At 40.4% G+C, this 15,865-nt stretch overlaps 1 protein-coding gene across 1 annotated transcript in view; it reads left to right on the forward strand.

Moving 5' to 3' along the window:
* UBE4A (ubiquitination factor E4A) overlaps window positions 1–14,534 on the forward strand; it is a 55,895-nt gene extending 41,361 nt beyond the window's left edge. The window contains exons 17-20 of the mRNA XM_070426169.1: window positions 8,079–8,259; window positions 8,669–8,816; window positions 10,528–10,685; window positions 11,779–14,534. Of these exons, the coding sequence (XP_070282270.1) occupies window positions 8,079–8,259; window positions 8,669–8,816; window positions 10,528–10,685; window positions 11,779–11,905 (614 nt within the window). The 3' untranslated portion in view covers window positions 11,906–14,534. The remainder of the gene's footprint in view (window positions 1–8,078; window positions 8,260–8,668; window positions 8,817–10,527; window positions 10,686–11,778) is intronic.
* Window positions 14,535–15,865: the final 1,331 nt, after the last annotated feature.

Below are 15,865 nucleotides of genomic sequence, written 5' to 3' on the forward strand. Positions count from 1 at the left end.
ATGAAGGATATACTAACTGAAATGAAGAATCGTTTACAGGGAATCAACAGTAGAGTAGATGAAGCTGAGAATCAAAACAGTAATTTGGAAAATAAGGAAGCAAAAGCCCTAACCGGTTTGGCTCGGTGGATAGAGCGTCGGCCTGCGGACTCAAGGGTCCCAGGTTCGATTCCAGTCAAGGGCATGTACCTTGGTTGCGGGCACATCCCCAGTGGGGAGTGTGCAGGAGGCAGCTGATCGATGTTTCTCTCTCATTGATGTTCCTAACTCTCTATCCCTCTCCCTTCCTCTCTGTAAAGAATCAATAAAATATATTTTTAAAAAAATAAAAATAAGGAAGCAAAAAATCACCCAACCAGAAAAGCAAAAAATTACAATAGTATAAGGACCTTTTGGGACAACTTCAAGTGTACTAACATTCACATCATGGGGGGGGGGGGGGGGGGGTGCCAGAAGTAGGAGAGAGAGAGCAAGCAATTGAATACCTATTTTAAAAAATAATAACAGAGCCTGGCTGACGTGGCTCTGGTTGATTGTCAACCTATAAAGCGGGAGGTCACGGTTCGATTCCCAGTCAGGGCACATGCCTGGGTTGCAGGCTCAATCCCCAGTGTGGAGCATGCGGGAGGTAGCCAATCAATGATTCTCTCTCATTGATGTTTCTATCTCTCCCTCTTCCTTCCTCTCTGAAATCAATAAAAAAATGTATTTTAAAAAAAATAATAATGACGGAGTTCGGCCGGCATGACTTAGTGGTTGAGCGATGGTTCAATATCCTGTCAGGGCACATACCCAAATTGTGAGCTTGATCCCCTGTAAGAGGCCTGCAGGCGGCAGCTGATTGATTCTCTCTCATCATTGATGTTTTTATCTCTTCTCCCTTCCTCTCTGAAATCAATAAAAATATTTTTTAAAATAACAAAACAAACATAAAACTATCATTTAATATCAAAGGACATATAAAGAGCTTCCCAGACAAGGAAAAGCTAGAGTTCATCACCACCAAACCTATATTACATGAAATGTTAAAGGATCTTCTTTTTTTTTTTTTAAATATATATTTTTATTGGTTTTAGAGAGGAAGAGAGAGAAAGGGAAAGAGAGAAACATCAATGTTGAGAGAGAATCTGACCAGATGCCTCTTGCACACCGCCTACTAGGGATTGAGCCCACAACCCAGGCATGTGCCCTGACTGGGAATCAAACCATGATCTCCTGGTTCATAGGTCGATGCTCAACCACTGAACCACACCAGCCGGGCAAGGGTCTTCTTTAAGAAGGAAAAAAAGATCTCAGACATCTCTTGCAGCAATCTGTTTACCGACACATCTCAGGGCAGTGGTCGGCAAACTCATTAGTCAACAGAGCCAAATATCAACAGTACAATGATTGAAATTTCTTTTGAGAGCCAAATTTTTTAAACTTAAGCTATATAGGTAGGTACATTGTTATTAACTTAATTAGGGTACTCCTAAGGCTTAGGAAGAGCCACACTGAAGGGGCCAAAGAGCCACATGCGGCTCACGAGCTGCAGTTTGCCGACCACGGTCTTAGGGCAAAGGAACCTAAGAAGGAAATAAACAAATGGGACTACATCAAAATAAAAAGCTTCTGCACAGCAAAAGAAACCACCAACAAAATGAAAGGGGAGCCCACTGTATGGGAGAACATATTTGCCAATGTTACAGCTGATAAGGGGTTAATTTCCAAAATACGTAAAGAACTCATACAACTTAACAAAAGGAAGACAAACAATCCAATTAAATAATGGGCAAAGGACCTAGATAGAAATTTCTGAAAAGTGGACATACAGAAGGCCAAGAGACATGAAAAAAATGCTCAGTCACTGATCATCAGAGAGATGCAGATTAAAAAGTCAAGAATGGCTGCCATCAATAAATCAACAAATGACAAGTGCTGGAGAGGATGTGGAGAAAAAGGAATCCTAGTCCACTGCTGGTGGGAATGCAAACTGGTATAGCCACTATGGAGAACAGTATGGAGTTTCCTCAAAAAATTAGAAATAGAACTCTCTCTTGACCCAGTGATCCCACTTCTAAGACTATACCCTAAGAAACGTGAAACGCCAATCAGAAAGGATATATGCACCCCTATGTTCATAGCAGCACAACTTACAAAGCTGAGATCTGGAAACAAGTGCCCATCAACAGATGAGTGGATAAAAAGGCTTTGGTACATTTACTCAGTGTAATACTAAGTGGTGGTTAAAAAGAAGGAACTTTTACCATTTGCAACAGCATGGATGGACCTGGAGAGTATTAAGCTGAGTGAAATAAGCCAGTCAGAGAAAGATAAGTATCACATGATCTCACTCATATGTGGAATCTAATGAACAAAATAGATCCAGAGACAGAGAAGCATGAAACAGACTGATGCATTTCAGAGGGGATGCGGGTTGGGTGGGGAGAGATTAACCAGGGAACTTATATGCAAATAGCATAGCCCGTGGACACAGATAAAAGTGTGGTGAAGGCCTGGGAGGAGTGGCTGTGGGGTGGAGGGGGTCAATGGGGAAATAAAGGGGGGGGGGGGCATCTATAATACTTTAAACAATATAGATAATTTTCTTTAAAAAGAAGGAAAAATGAAAAGACAAAAGATAAAAAATATGAATAATGTGAATAAATATATATCTGCCAGCAATTAAATCTAAAAAACTAAATAAATAAACAAAACAGAAATAGACTCATAGATACAGAGAAAATATTGATGGTTGCCTTAATGGAAGGGGTGTAGGCTCGGGTGAAAAAGGTGAAAAAGATTGAGAAGTACAAATTGATAGTAACAAAATAGTCATGGGATGTAAAGTACAGCACAGGGAACATAGTCAATCCTATCTAATAAGGAGGGAATATGCTAATTGGCCCTCACACTGTTGCAGAGATGGTGGCACCCACAGCCAATAAGGAGGGAATATGCTAATTGACTGCCCTGCCCTCAAAGATGGCAGCACCCACAGCCACAAGATGGCAGTGCCCAGTCCCCTCAGCCCCGCCAGAGTGGCAGGCGCATGGCAGGGCGGGCCTGGCCGCTCCACCCACCTGCCTCCAGAGTCCCCCAGTCTCCTCAGCCCCCCAGCCGCCCAGGGCCACCTGAGGAGCAGGTAACCAGGGCTGGCCAAGGCTTGCGCTGCCGGCAGTGGCAGCAGCAGGGGGGTGTGATGGGCATCGCCTTCCCCTGATCACCAGGTCGCCTCCTGCCCTGAGGGCTCCTGGATTGTCAGAGGGGGCAGGCCGGGCTGAGGGACCCTCCCCCCACCCCCCCACCCCGCCGCTCCAGTGCAAGAATTTTCATGCACCGGGCCTCTAGTCTATATATAAAAACCTAAGCGACCATTACAACTGGACAACCAGATGACCGGCCAGTAGCTATGACGCACACTGACCACCAGGGGGCAGACGCTCAATGCAGGTGCTGCCCCCTGATGGTCATTGCACTCCCACAGCCAACCTCCCATGGTCAGCCATCATCCCGTAGTCCCTTCCCCCCGGCTGGCTGACCCAATCAGGACTAGGTGAGACAGCCCCAATCTGCCCCAATCGCGGGGCAGGCCGAGGGACCCCACCTGTGCATGAATTCGTGCACCAGTCCTCTAGTATCTTTATAACTGCATGGTGTCAGATGGGTACTAGATTTATCAGGATGACCACTTAGTACGTTATGTAATGTCTACTAGTAATCACTGGGTGTATACCTGAAACTAATATAATATTGTATATCAACTGTAATTGAAAAATAAAAAATTTAAAATGAATTCAAAAAAAGGAAGCAGAACAGAAAGAGATGGAAGAAAATAAAGGATCTATCTAAAAAGTCTCAAACAAGAAAACTGTTAGGGAGGGGATTATCAAAGAAATAATATCCAAAAAAATCCCCAAGAGTAAAAGCCTCTAAATCAAGCATGTCAAACTCACGGCCCGCAGGCCGCATGTGGCCAACAATGAATATTTTTGCAGCCCAGCTAATATAACGGTATGTAAGAAACATTTTAATAAAAATTTTGTAACTTAATTTTTACAATTATTTTATACAGTTATTAATAACAAACTACAACATTCGCTAACGACTGATTACTGTAATCCTGTTGCATTCATTTCCCTTAGGTGCAGGCGCACCATTTCTCTCCACTAACACTAGCAGCGAATATTTTAGCAGCTGATGGCCACGTCATTCGTCTTGTACTGACTTGTTTGGTGTGCACAACAGGAAATATTTTGCTTTTGGAGAACAAGAAAAATAGGTTTATTTGTGTTACGCTTATTAATTTGTGTAGTTATTCAGTGTCTGGTAATTAATGTTCAAGTAAAAATATTAATTTTTATTAAAATGTTCTATTTTATGTTAACGATTACTCATTTATTTCAGCCCTTTGTATTCAGCATGTCTATCAAAATCAAGTGGTAGTAAAAATAAATGAAAAATTGCTGACGAACATCAAAATTTCCAAGAAAAGTGGAATTGGAGTATTTTTGCTGTGAAGTAAAGACTAAAATAATCTGCTTGATATGTAATAATGCTATTAGTGTACCAAAGTTATATAACATTCATTGTCACTATGAACAACATAAATCAAAATATGATAATTATGAGGGATTAATGAGGCAAGAAAAGTTGAAAGAGCTCAAGTTGGGACTGAAAAAACAGCAATTCATGTTTACTAAAGTATCACAAGAAAGTGAAGCAGTGGTTCACGCAAGGTACGTCTTTTCGGAGTTGATAGCTAAACACTCGAAACCTTTTACTGAAGGTGGTTCATCAAGGAATGTCTGAAGCTGCAGAAATTGTTAGTCCTGGAAATCTGAAGTCTTTTCAAACAATCTCTTTGTCTCGAAATACAGTTGCGGAAAGAGTTACTGATTTGGCTGACAATTTAAGTATTCAGATCAAAGCAAAATGATCTAGTTTCTAAGCTTTTTCCATTGCCTGTGACAAGAGTATGGACATTGGAGGTGTAGCTCAGTTAGCTGTGTTTCTTTGTCCTTGCGACACGGATTTCAACATTTTTGAGGAATTATTGGAACTAGTACTAATGCGTAACACTAGTACAGGACAAAATATATTTAATTTTGTTGTTAAACTTCTTCAAAAATACAGTCTACCTCTCTCAAAATTAACTTCTGTAGCTACAGATGGAGTTCCTTCAATGACTGGAAAAACAATGGTTTTGCAGCATTACTGCAAAAAACAAAAAATGAAATTTATGACAGATCCAAGATTCATCATATGCGTTGCATTATATCAAGAAGTATTATGCACAAAGGTAATAAACATGGAAAATGTGTTGACATCTATGAAAAAAAAATTATCAATTTCATAAGATCTCAAAGCTTTAATCAGCAACAGTTCTCTGCTTTCTTAAGTGAATTAGCAAATATTCCGGCTTGTGCTACTATATCGAGGTACTTTGGCTATCCTGCTCCAAGGTTCTTAAACAATTCTGGGACTTGAAAGAAGAAATATGTCAGTTCTTAATAACTAAAAATCAAGACATAAGCCTGTTTTTTGACACAATATGGTTGCAGGATTTATCCTTCATGGTTGATATAACAAAACACTTATATGACTTAAAACTGCAAGGAAAAGATCAGATTATTACAAACGTGTGACCAAGTCAAAGCATTCACATGTAAGCTAGTTCTTTGGGAAAAGCAATTGAAAAATGAAGATTTAATGTACTTTCCAACATGCAACATGAATAAATCAAGTTAAAGTGAAACTGCATCGTACCAAAAAATTTTAAGCCTTAGAACTGAATTTGAAACAAGGTTTGCAGATTTTAAATTTTTGGAAGACAAGTTTTCTTTAATTTTTTCAATAAATATAGAATCAGTACCTAATCAAATGCAAATGCAGGTAATTGAGATTCAATGCGATTCAGATTTAAAGGCAAAATTCAGTGAAGTTGGCGTGCCTAAATTTTATAAATATTTACCTGCCAGCTTTGAAAATTCACATGAAATTATTTCCATGTTTGGAAGTACAATTATGAGAGGAAATAAGTCTCCTGTCAGATCCAGAATTACTGACATTCACCTTGGGGCAGTTTTGAACGTAATCACTGAGAACAAGATTTCCCCAGAAGTAAGAATGATAATAGAGAAGAGATGCCAAGTGTCAGGAAGAAAACATTAATTTTATCATTGCTCTTGTTCTTTTTTATATATACTATACTCTTCAAAATAAACCTATGTTTCTATGAAAATTGAAGCTTTTGTTTTTTTGCAGCCCACATAAACTTAAACCTTGTTTATTTGGCTTGTGTTAGCCTTTGAGTTTGACATGATTGCTCTAAATTGAAATGAGCCATCAAGTGGCTAGCACAGAGAATTTTTTAAAACCCCATACTAAGATTTATCATTGTGACATTTCAGAAAATCAGGGTAAAAAAATGATCCTACAGGGTCCCAGAGAGAAAGTCAGGTCATATACATTGTTTAAGTACTAAAATGTCTTTGAAATTCACAACAGTAACATCTGAAGCTGGAACACATTCCTGATGGGAAATATTTTTTTCAGCCTAGAATCCTATACCCAGCCAAACTATCAGTTCTATTAGAGGGTAAAGTATAAGGGCATTTTCAGACATGAAGGCATCAAATTTACTTTCATCAAAGCTACAATAATATATACTCACCCAGCTGGTGTGGCTCAGCGGTTGAGCATCAACCCAGGAACCAAGAGGTCATGGTTTGATTCCCAGTCAGGGCAGATGCCCAGGTTACAGGCTCAATCCCTAGTAGGAGGCTCTCTCTTTCTCTGTAAAAATCAATAAAAACATTAAAAAAAAAAAAAAAAAAAGATACACTCTATCAAAATGAGAGAATAAACCCAGAAGGAGCTAGATGGAATCCTATAAGAGACACAAAGGAAGTTCCCAGGATGATGGTAGAAGGAGCTCGTATAACCACCACGCAACAGACCTACAGAGCAAGGAGTCCAGATTGGAGTGACAGATGGAAACTTCCAGAAAGAACATTTCCCAAAATGCAGAACTGCTAGAAATTATCCTATTGGGAATTTTACATTTCTGATAAAGAGTTGTTTTGTTTTTTTCTTTATTGATTAAGGTATTACATATGTGTCCTTATTCCCTCATTGCCGCCCCACCCCACTCCGTTCATGCCCACACCCCCCTGGTGTCTGTGTCCATTGGTTATTCTTATATGCATGTATACAAGTCCTTTGGTTGATCTCTCCCCTCTGGTAAAGAGTTTTAGAAAGATTTAATGATAGGTTCTCTGAAAATAAGCAAACAAAAACCCAAGTTATACTAAAATTTAGTTCACCCTTGTACAATGCAGGGGTTAGTGACACTGACCCCCCTCCCCTGCACAGTGGGAAACCCATGTGTAACTTCTGACTCCCCAGAAGTTAACTACTAATGGCCTACTATTAACTGCAATCCTTACTGATAATATATAGTCGATTAACACATATGTATGTCTTATGTATTATATACTATATTCTTAGAATAAAGTAAGATAGAGAAAAGAAATGTTATTAAGAAAATCCTAAGGAAGCCCAACCAGTGTGGCTCAGTGTTTGAGTGTGGACCCATGAACGAGGAGGTCACGGTTTGATTCTAGATCAGAGCACATACCCGGGTTGCAGGCTCAATTCCCAGTGGAAGGTGTGCAGGAGGCAGCTGATCAATGATTCTCTCTCATCATTGATGTTTCTATCCCTCTCCCTTCCTCTCTCTAAAATCAATAAAAGTATAAAAAAAGAAAATCATAAGGAGGAGAAAAATACATTTACAGTATTTATTGAAAAAAGCAACTGCATATAAGTGGACCCATGCAGTTCAAGTCTATATTGTTCAAGGGTCAACTGTATAAACAAGGTGTTAACAGTCTTTATTTCTGGATGGTAGTTTTTACATTTTGTTTGTTTGCTTTTGCTTGTCTATATTTTCTAATATTACTGCAATGAAAATGTATTAAAATTACTTATGTAATTTTAAAAAGTAGTAGTCTCCAGAGGTCTCCCAGCAAAACTCTAAGACATAAGTAAAAGATTGCTAATGGATTGAGTTTTCAGTCTGGCTTTCCTTCCAGAGATCAAATCACTCTTCGTGCACCCTTTCCTGGCTGAGCGCATCATCTCCATGCTGAACTACTTCCTGCAGCACCTGGTTGGCCCCAAGATGGGGGCCTTGAAAGTCAAGGACTTCAGTGAATTTGACTTCAAGCCCCAGCAGCTCGTATCAGATATCTGCACTATCTACTTAAATCTTGGGTACTTGAGATTTAAATTGGGCAAGCCAGAGGGGGATGCTAATGTTTTAATTGGGGGCTTTGATAATAGAATAATGTGGAAGTAGAAAAGAAATGGTTCATTTCAAGTTGGTTGATGAAAGGATCTTCTGTAGTTTTAAATGAGATTTTTGTGTTACCTGTGGGACAGACATTGTTCAGAATTTCCAACATTCTGCCTTGATTTGTACAAAGATAAACTTTGCTGGTTGTACTGTTGTTTGGAAAAGCAGTATTCCTTTAAAGCCACAGAATACTTGATAGACCTTCCTAAAAATTAGAAATGTTTATCAAAAGAGCATTCATGGCATTTAAGTGATGGGGACCCTTGTCCCTCAACCCACTGATTACCTCCTCTGATGCTCCATTTCCCTCCCATGCTGACCTTCCAGGAATGAGGAGAATTTCTGTGCCACTGTGCCCAAAGATGGACGTTCCTATTCCCCGACTCTTCTTGCACAGACCATCCGAGTTCTGAAGAAAATAAATAAGCCTGGAGATATGATTGTGGCTTTCACCAACTTAGCAGAGAGAATCAAGGTGAGAAGGAGGAGGGTTTGTTTATTAACATGTTCTATAAAAATCCCATGGTTGCCCTGGCCAGTGTGGCTCAGTTTGTTGAACATTGTCCCATGTATGGAAAGGCCGCTGGTTTAATTCCCTGCCAGGACACATACCCACGTTGCAGGCTCGATCCCTGGTCAGGGTGTGTACGGGAGGCAACAGGTAGAAGTTTCTCTCCCCCTTCCTCTCTCTCTCTAAAGATCAAGAAAAACTTTTTTTTTTAAATTACATTATTGACTCAGCTGTACTGCTCTTTACCCTGTTTTGGAGGATAGGCAGAAACATTGCCTTGAGAAAATATAAACATGGTTAGTCAATAACTAGAACTACTGAATTCTTAATACTGCTATTTTTTTATTACTGATTTGAGAGAGAGAGAGCAAGGTACAGAGAGAAACATTGATACGTGTTGCTCTTATCTATGCATTCATTGGTTGGTTCTTGTATGTGCCCTGACCAGGGATCAAACCTGCCACCTTGGCCTATGGGGGCGACGCTCTAACCAAGGCAATACTACTTTTTTTTTTTTTTTTTAGTTTCAATTTATTGGGGGGGGGGGGCGGTTAAATATGCTTTTTTGTTAATTTCTAGAGAGAGAGGAAGAAGGGAGAGATAGAAACTTTGATGAGAGAGAAACATGGCTGCCTCTTGCACACCCCCTACTGGAGATCAAGCCCACAACCCAGGCATGTGCCCTGACCAGGAATCGAACCAGCAACTCTTTGGTACATGCTCAACCACTGAGCCACACTGGCCAGGCAATCCTACTACTACTACTACTACTACTTTCTCTAGTGTGAGAGTGAGAATAGAAAAATTGATTTAAGAAGCTTCTGCTAGAAGAGTATACAGAGTTTTATAGGCTGTTTTTATGAAAATGTTTGTGCAGTGTTACTAATAGATTTGAAAATCTATATTGTTAATGCTAAAAAGCAGAACTTCTTAGAATAGAATTCAAAATGAGTTGTTCTGGTTATTTTTATTGGTTTTCTCTGTTCTGTATATTTGTGATTGGTAGTTGGCTTATGTGGGAATAGCCATATTTTAAAGATTAGAATTCTGCATTGTATTTAGCTAGTAATCCCTTTGGGGTATGACAGAGCTGCATTAGCAGTTATGAAAACAGAAAAATGACGGCACAGTGTCTGATAGGAACCTGTCTTTATTGATGTCAGGCCCCCGTCATCGGGTTACTTGTTTCTTGAGTTGGGCTTCATCTTTGCCTCCAGGTTAGCCAGATGGGGCCCTGAGTCACGAGAGAATCAAAGGTTAAAGGCGCTTTTACATTCTTATACCTGATCGTGCCTAACCCCGGGAACTTCATGAGTGGCTGTGATTATGCAAATAATAACCCTCCAGCTCCTCCCATTTTAGATTCTGACATTTACAACAAGACTGTTGCCAGAAAGATGTATGTGATGTGCTTCTTTTCCTGTTAACACTTTAACCCATTCTTAACTACTAACAGCTGAGCCAATGGAAGTTTCCGAACTGGGGTTGGATGCTAAATTTGATCCCATAATATCTATCTTGGCTTGTTTAGAAAGCAAAGAATTGTCATTGTCACTGTAAAGGGTCATTACCTTTAAAACACGCCCTTTCAGGGTCGACACCCTTTAAGGTGCAGTTACTGAGCATTTGAACCCGTCACTCTGAATTCAGCTCAGTGCTGGCTGTTTGTGCTCAGTCTCTCGCAGACCTGCAGCAGCAGGAAGAGGAGACCTACGCGGACGCCTGCGATGAGTTCCTGGACCCCATCATGAGCACCTTGATGTCTGACCCTGTGGTGCTGCCGTCCTCCAGAGTCACTGTGGACAGGTCCACCATCGCCAGGCATCTGCTCAGGTACGGACGGCCGCTGCTGCACCTTTTCTCCCAGCTTTCTGATCACGGGGTAGTGCGCCCCGTAGGTGCCAGAGGTGACTTACTGTTAATGTGATGGGGAGGCATTGGTGGAGGTGTATCACTTGATTGTTAAGGATTTAAATATTCAAAACAAGAAACCTTGTTGTGAAATACTGGTCTAACCTTATCTATTCCTTCCTTAAGGAAATAATTTGTTAACATGTTATAAAATATTTTAACCTGGAGTCTGAGTGGATTTAAATTGCTTTAATTTTATAAAAATATAAAAGGTAGGGGTATCTTTTTATTATTCAGGCTTTAAACTGTATTCATCCCACGGGTTAACTCACATCTCCTGCTGTTGCTGCTGTCAGTCGTGGTGTCCAGGGAGCTCCCGGCTGCCTCTCTCAGGGCAGCATTGCCTAGAAAGGGTCTGAGAGACTTGCCTGTTTAAAATGAAGTTATGGAAGTTGACCCAAATTTAAGGAAATACAATTTTTAAATATTGGGGGAAAAGGATTTCCTATTTCATGGTATTTGGTATTAAGTATTCACTATATGCATGATGCTGTGCTAGGTGGGACATCTTTTCAAAGTGTGAGTGAAAATTTATATTTTATTGGGGTCTCAGAATAAAAAGGAGAAGATATACCAGCCCTTAAAGTATGTTATAAACCTTCCTACCTGTCAGGAAGCCATGATCTGCATCTACTTGGATAGCAGTCAGCTGACTGGGTCAGGTGTCCGCTCACAAGGCTTTATCCCCTGACATCTCCTTCTGTTTTGAGAGCCCGTCACTAAAACTAAGCTCTTCCTGCTGACGTGAGTGTGCAGGGTCTCCAAAGAGGGAAACGGAATCGGACATCTGAACAATGTTGACATAAAGTTTGTTTAGAAGCAGAAAGACAAAGTAGCTAAATAATCTGAAAAGGAAAAAAAACCTCCTGAATCATTCTTTCTAACCTCAATTCAGCACTTCATTCAAATGCACTCTAGCTTCAGTTTCCAAGTAAGATCCCAGGTATTCTAGTTTTGGCTTAGGATGTTAGAACTGATGAAAATAACCCCATTTTCCTTTCTCTCTTTGTCCCAGTGACCAAACAGATCCCTTTAACCGTAGCCCCCTCACCATGGACCAGATCCGGCCAAACACAGAACTAAAAGAAAAAATCCAACGGTGGCTCGCAGAGAGGAAACAACAGAAGGAGCAACTTGAATAAATACTGCGACCTAAGCCAACCAAAACCAACCCCAGAGTGAAGATAAACAGTTGTTTGTGATTTCTCTTTGGTTCTGTTCCTTTCTTTCTTCTTTTTTCTTTTTTTACTAAATTGGAGAACTGCTCTTGCTCAGATTATGATAATTAAGATTCCTAAGAACTTGACAAGGCTCTTCTAGCTTACAGGATATTATAATTATACCCCCACCAAGTCTGGAAATCATCACTAATTTTTACCCTTTGTTCTCTCTCCCTATTCCTTCTTCTCCCGTTTCATACCTTAAATTATATTAATTTCCACTGCTAAAACTTCCTGCCACCTTACTATTTTTCTTCCAAGAACTGCTCAGACGTCTTTGGTGATCACTGCTTTTAAGTATATGAGGTCACATATTTCAGTGACAGCTGATATCGTCAAAAAGCCCTGTGTTCTCAAGGTATTGACTAGTCTTCGTGGCCCAGACTTCAGCTCTTCTTTTTGTACAGCGCTGCAGTATTACAGGGTAACCTTCCACATCAAAGCAGGTAGCTACGCTTGAGTACACTGTGAGATAGATGAGATGAAAAAAGAAAGGAATCTTATGCAATTCTGTTGATAGCTCTTAATTTTGTATTATCTCCATAACTCAGAGATATGGTAGAGGACACACACTGTCCCATGGGGTTGTCATTACCAAGAAAACCCCTACAATATTTTGGAGAGGACTGACAGGATAAACTTGCAGTTTTGATACTATCCAGAAAATTCTGCGGTGGAAGAATAAAAGAGGCTGTTGGGCCCAATTTAGCTTATGGAAATCTGTTGCTAAGTAGAGAAGTTGGATAACAAATATTGTAAGCAGGAAAAATGTCATTTTAAGACGCTAATATCAACAGTATATCTCAGTATATATATACACCATGTGTTTTTTTATATTGGCCTAGTGTAGACTGAGTTCCACTTTAAATCGTCTCTTCCATGGTAAGGTATTTACAGTATGTGGCCACTAACACACTTTTCTAGATAAAATTCTGAGACTGTGAAATGTATATAGTTAATGTTTGAGCTTGTGACCTGAATCCCAAGAACTGCTTCTAACTCAGCCTTGGTCAGCAGTTAACAAAGGAATTTGAGGACAGCTTTGCCCACAAACCATTTTAAATAGCAACTTAGCCCCGTATAGTTAATAGTTGGGTGGCCCCCACTTTTACAAGTTGAGCTTGAGTTCCCTACTCAGCTGTGCAGCTTACATGCTAAGTGAGGCACATTCCCCTATGGACTGTCTGTATCACTGTCCCTCTAAGCCCAAAGATAACCTAAGTGACAAGAAAAAGGGTATGATCTGGAAACGGGTCATTGCTTCATTTAGAGGACATTATTGTTAACCATGGTGTCTTTCAAATAAGATGTCAATTTCATAATATTCCAAGTTTCTGTCACCAGCCCTTGCTATGTTTTTGATGGTATCTACTGGAAAAAAACAACGAAAGGGCATCCCACACTAGATTAAAGATGTTGCCTATTGCTGTGCAAATCCAGAACATCAGATAGGAATTCAGTGTTGCCTCCTGGGCCTTGAAGGCATGGGTTGACAGAATTTGTTTATTTCCTTAAAATAAGCTTCATGTCATATTTATTAGCCTCCTTTACTGAGAATGAACTGTGTATACAATAAGCTTCTACCACCTTGCATTATCTTCCCAACCCAATCACATAGGATGTTTTCTTTAAAAGACCAGGTTTTTATAGGAGAAATTTGGAGGAAAAATGGACACAAAACCTCAAAAGGCAGCGTTCCCAGCAGCTTTCTAGTTAACAACCTGTATGTTTGTATCTGTATATGTATTCCACGTCTGTCTTCAGATTGTAAGCCTTTTCTGGCAAGCTTTTTTTTAATTATTATTAAAGCCCTTTTCCTGAAATTTATGAATGGCTATGGCACCATTAATGCTGCTGAATGTCTTAAACTCATTACATAGGCAGGTGCATAGCCACTACTGGTAAGAAACCATGTAATTTAAGAACATCCAAAAATGAGACTAAAAATTATCATTTTGATACAACGCAGTGCATATATGCACTTGGAAGCTTGAAGAGGTATTTTGTTATCTGGAACTAAAAACCAGCTCAAAATCTGTGAGAGCAGACTCTCTGACATACCTAGTTTGATGTGTTGGCTTTGCTGGAGTATGATAGGAAAGTGGAGACTCTAATCAGCTCTAACAGTGCTTACTAAGAGGGTAACACTGAACTTAGGAAATTTCATAGGTTTCATCAAGCAATCTGGTTTTTTTAAATGGATATGTAAAACCTGAAAGAAACTTTAAAGGTCTCACACTCTACAAAAGCTTTATTACTTTATTTGATGCTGGTTGTGAAGCAGCCATTGCACAGAGCGTAAGTGTACTGGGTGCCTTTACCAGCCAGGGGCTGATGCTGCGCTGTTGGTGACATGAGTACATAATGCACATGCTCTACCTGCTAAACAGGAAACGAACTTAAAGACAAAAAAACAAAGAACAAAAAGGTTGACTGAAATAAAACTTGATGGACATAACTGTGTTCTGAAACATTCCAGGAAGGTTATTTCTTGTCAAACTCACCTGGGGGTATTTGTTCAAAGCTTGTATGTAATAAATGAATTCCTAACTTACAACCTTCGTCATCCCTTCCTTTATGACTATTAAAAGCTCGCAGCAGTTTCAGCCTGTGACCTGGCTGACCTAATCTGCCTGAGCAGTTAGCCTCTGGATCCTGTAGTCGTCTTGGAAGAGGAGTCTCCTAATCAGTTCGCTTTGGGCTCGCTCACTATCTGGCCTACTCCCCACGTCTTTCATTTACTGTCATGTTCCCTTGCCCCGTGCAAGACCTCGGCCTAGGTTAACCCAACCATTCCCCTGTTCCAGTATCCAAACTACAGACCATTGTTGGAGAAAAATGACACCATCTTTACCATCAACTTGTGGTTTCTAACATTGCCCAAAACCCTTTTGTGTCTGTAACTTCAACAACTATTCCAAACTCTAACCTCTTTTCTCAAATTCTCACCCTTCACACTCAGATGACCTTGCCTTCTAATTCACTAGAAAGATACACTTAGAATTTTCACTCTCGCCCTAACCTGTTTGGCTCAGTGGATAGAGCGTAGGCCTGCGGACTCAAGGGTCCCAGGTTAGATTCCAGTCAAGGGCATGTACCTTGGTTGCCGGCACATCCCCAGTAGGGGGTGTGCAAGAGGCAGCTGATCGATATTTCTCATCCATGTTTCTAACTCTATCCTCCCTTCCTCTCTGTAAAAAATCAAAATGTATTTAAATATATATATATTTTTTTAAGAATTTTCACTTTCAAACATTCTCTCCCATCATCCCCCTGTGGGGAAGGCCCACCTTCCCAAGGCTGATCCCTCCAGCCTGCTTTCCTGCTTCATCAGGACGTCAGCCCTTCTCTATCTCCCGTCTCTCCCTTGACTTCCACATCCCTGTGTGGCTTTCTGACTTGTTTTCCTTTACAGCCATGTTTCTTCATTCATTCACTCTGACTTCTAATCTTTTGAAACTGCTCCAGCTAATGTTTCCATATTGCCGACTTAACGTCCCCATCTTTAACTGACCTCTCTTTAGTATAAGGCAGCTGGATCACTCCACCGAAATCCTGCTCTTGGCTCCTAGTTTTTCTTCCTTCCCACCTCTATTCCATCCATCCAAAAGTTTTACTTCTTCTCAGGCCTCCCCGGGGCACCTTAGTCATTTTTTTCAAGTGCCACTTCCCTACTACATGTTTTCTTCCTGTCATGCTCAACTATAAAGTTTCAACTCTGTAGTAGGTAGTCGTCCAGGTATACATCCATGCAACCTTCTCCAGGTCAGCAGCACGCCTAATCCCATACTGCTGTCTGCACTGCGACCTCTTCAGATCCCGGCTCTGCCATTCATAGCTACGCGGCCATTTATCAGACGAGGACACTACCTAATTTACAGC

This window comes from Myotis yumanensis, unplaced genomic scaffold, assembly GCF_028538775.1.
Source record: "Myotis yumanensis isolate MYYU_CA2020_CCGP unplaced genomic scaffold, mMyoYum1.0.hap1 SCAF_10, whole genome shotgun sequence".
In the NCBI taxonomy this organism is placed as follows: Eukaryota; Metazoa; Chordata; class Mammalia; order Chiroptera; family Vespertilionidae; genus Myotis; species Myotis yumanensis.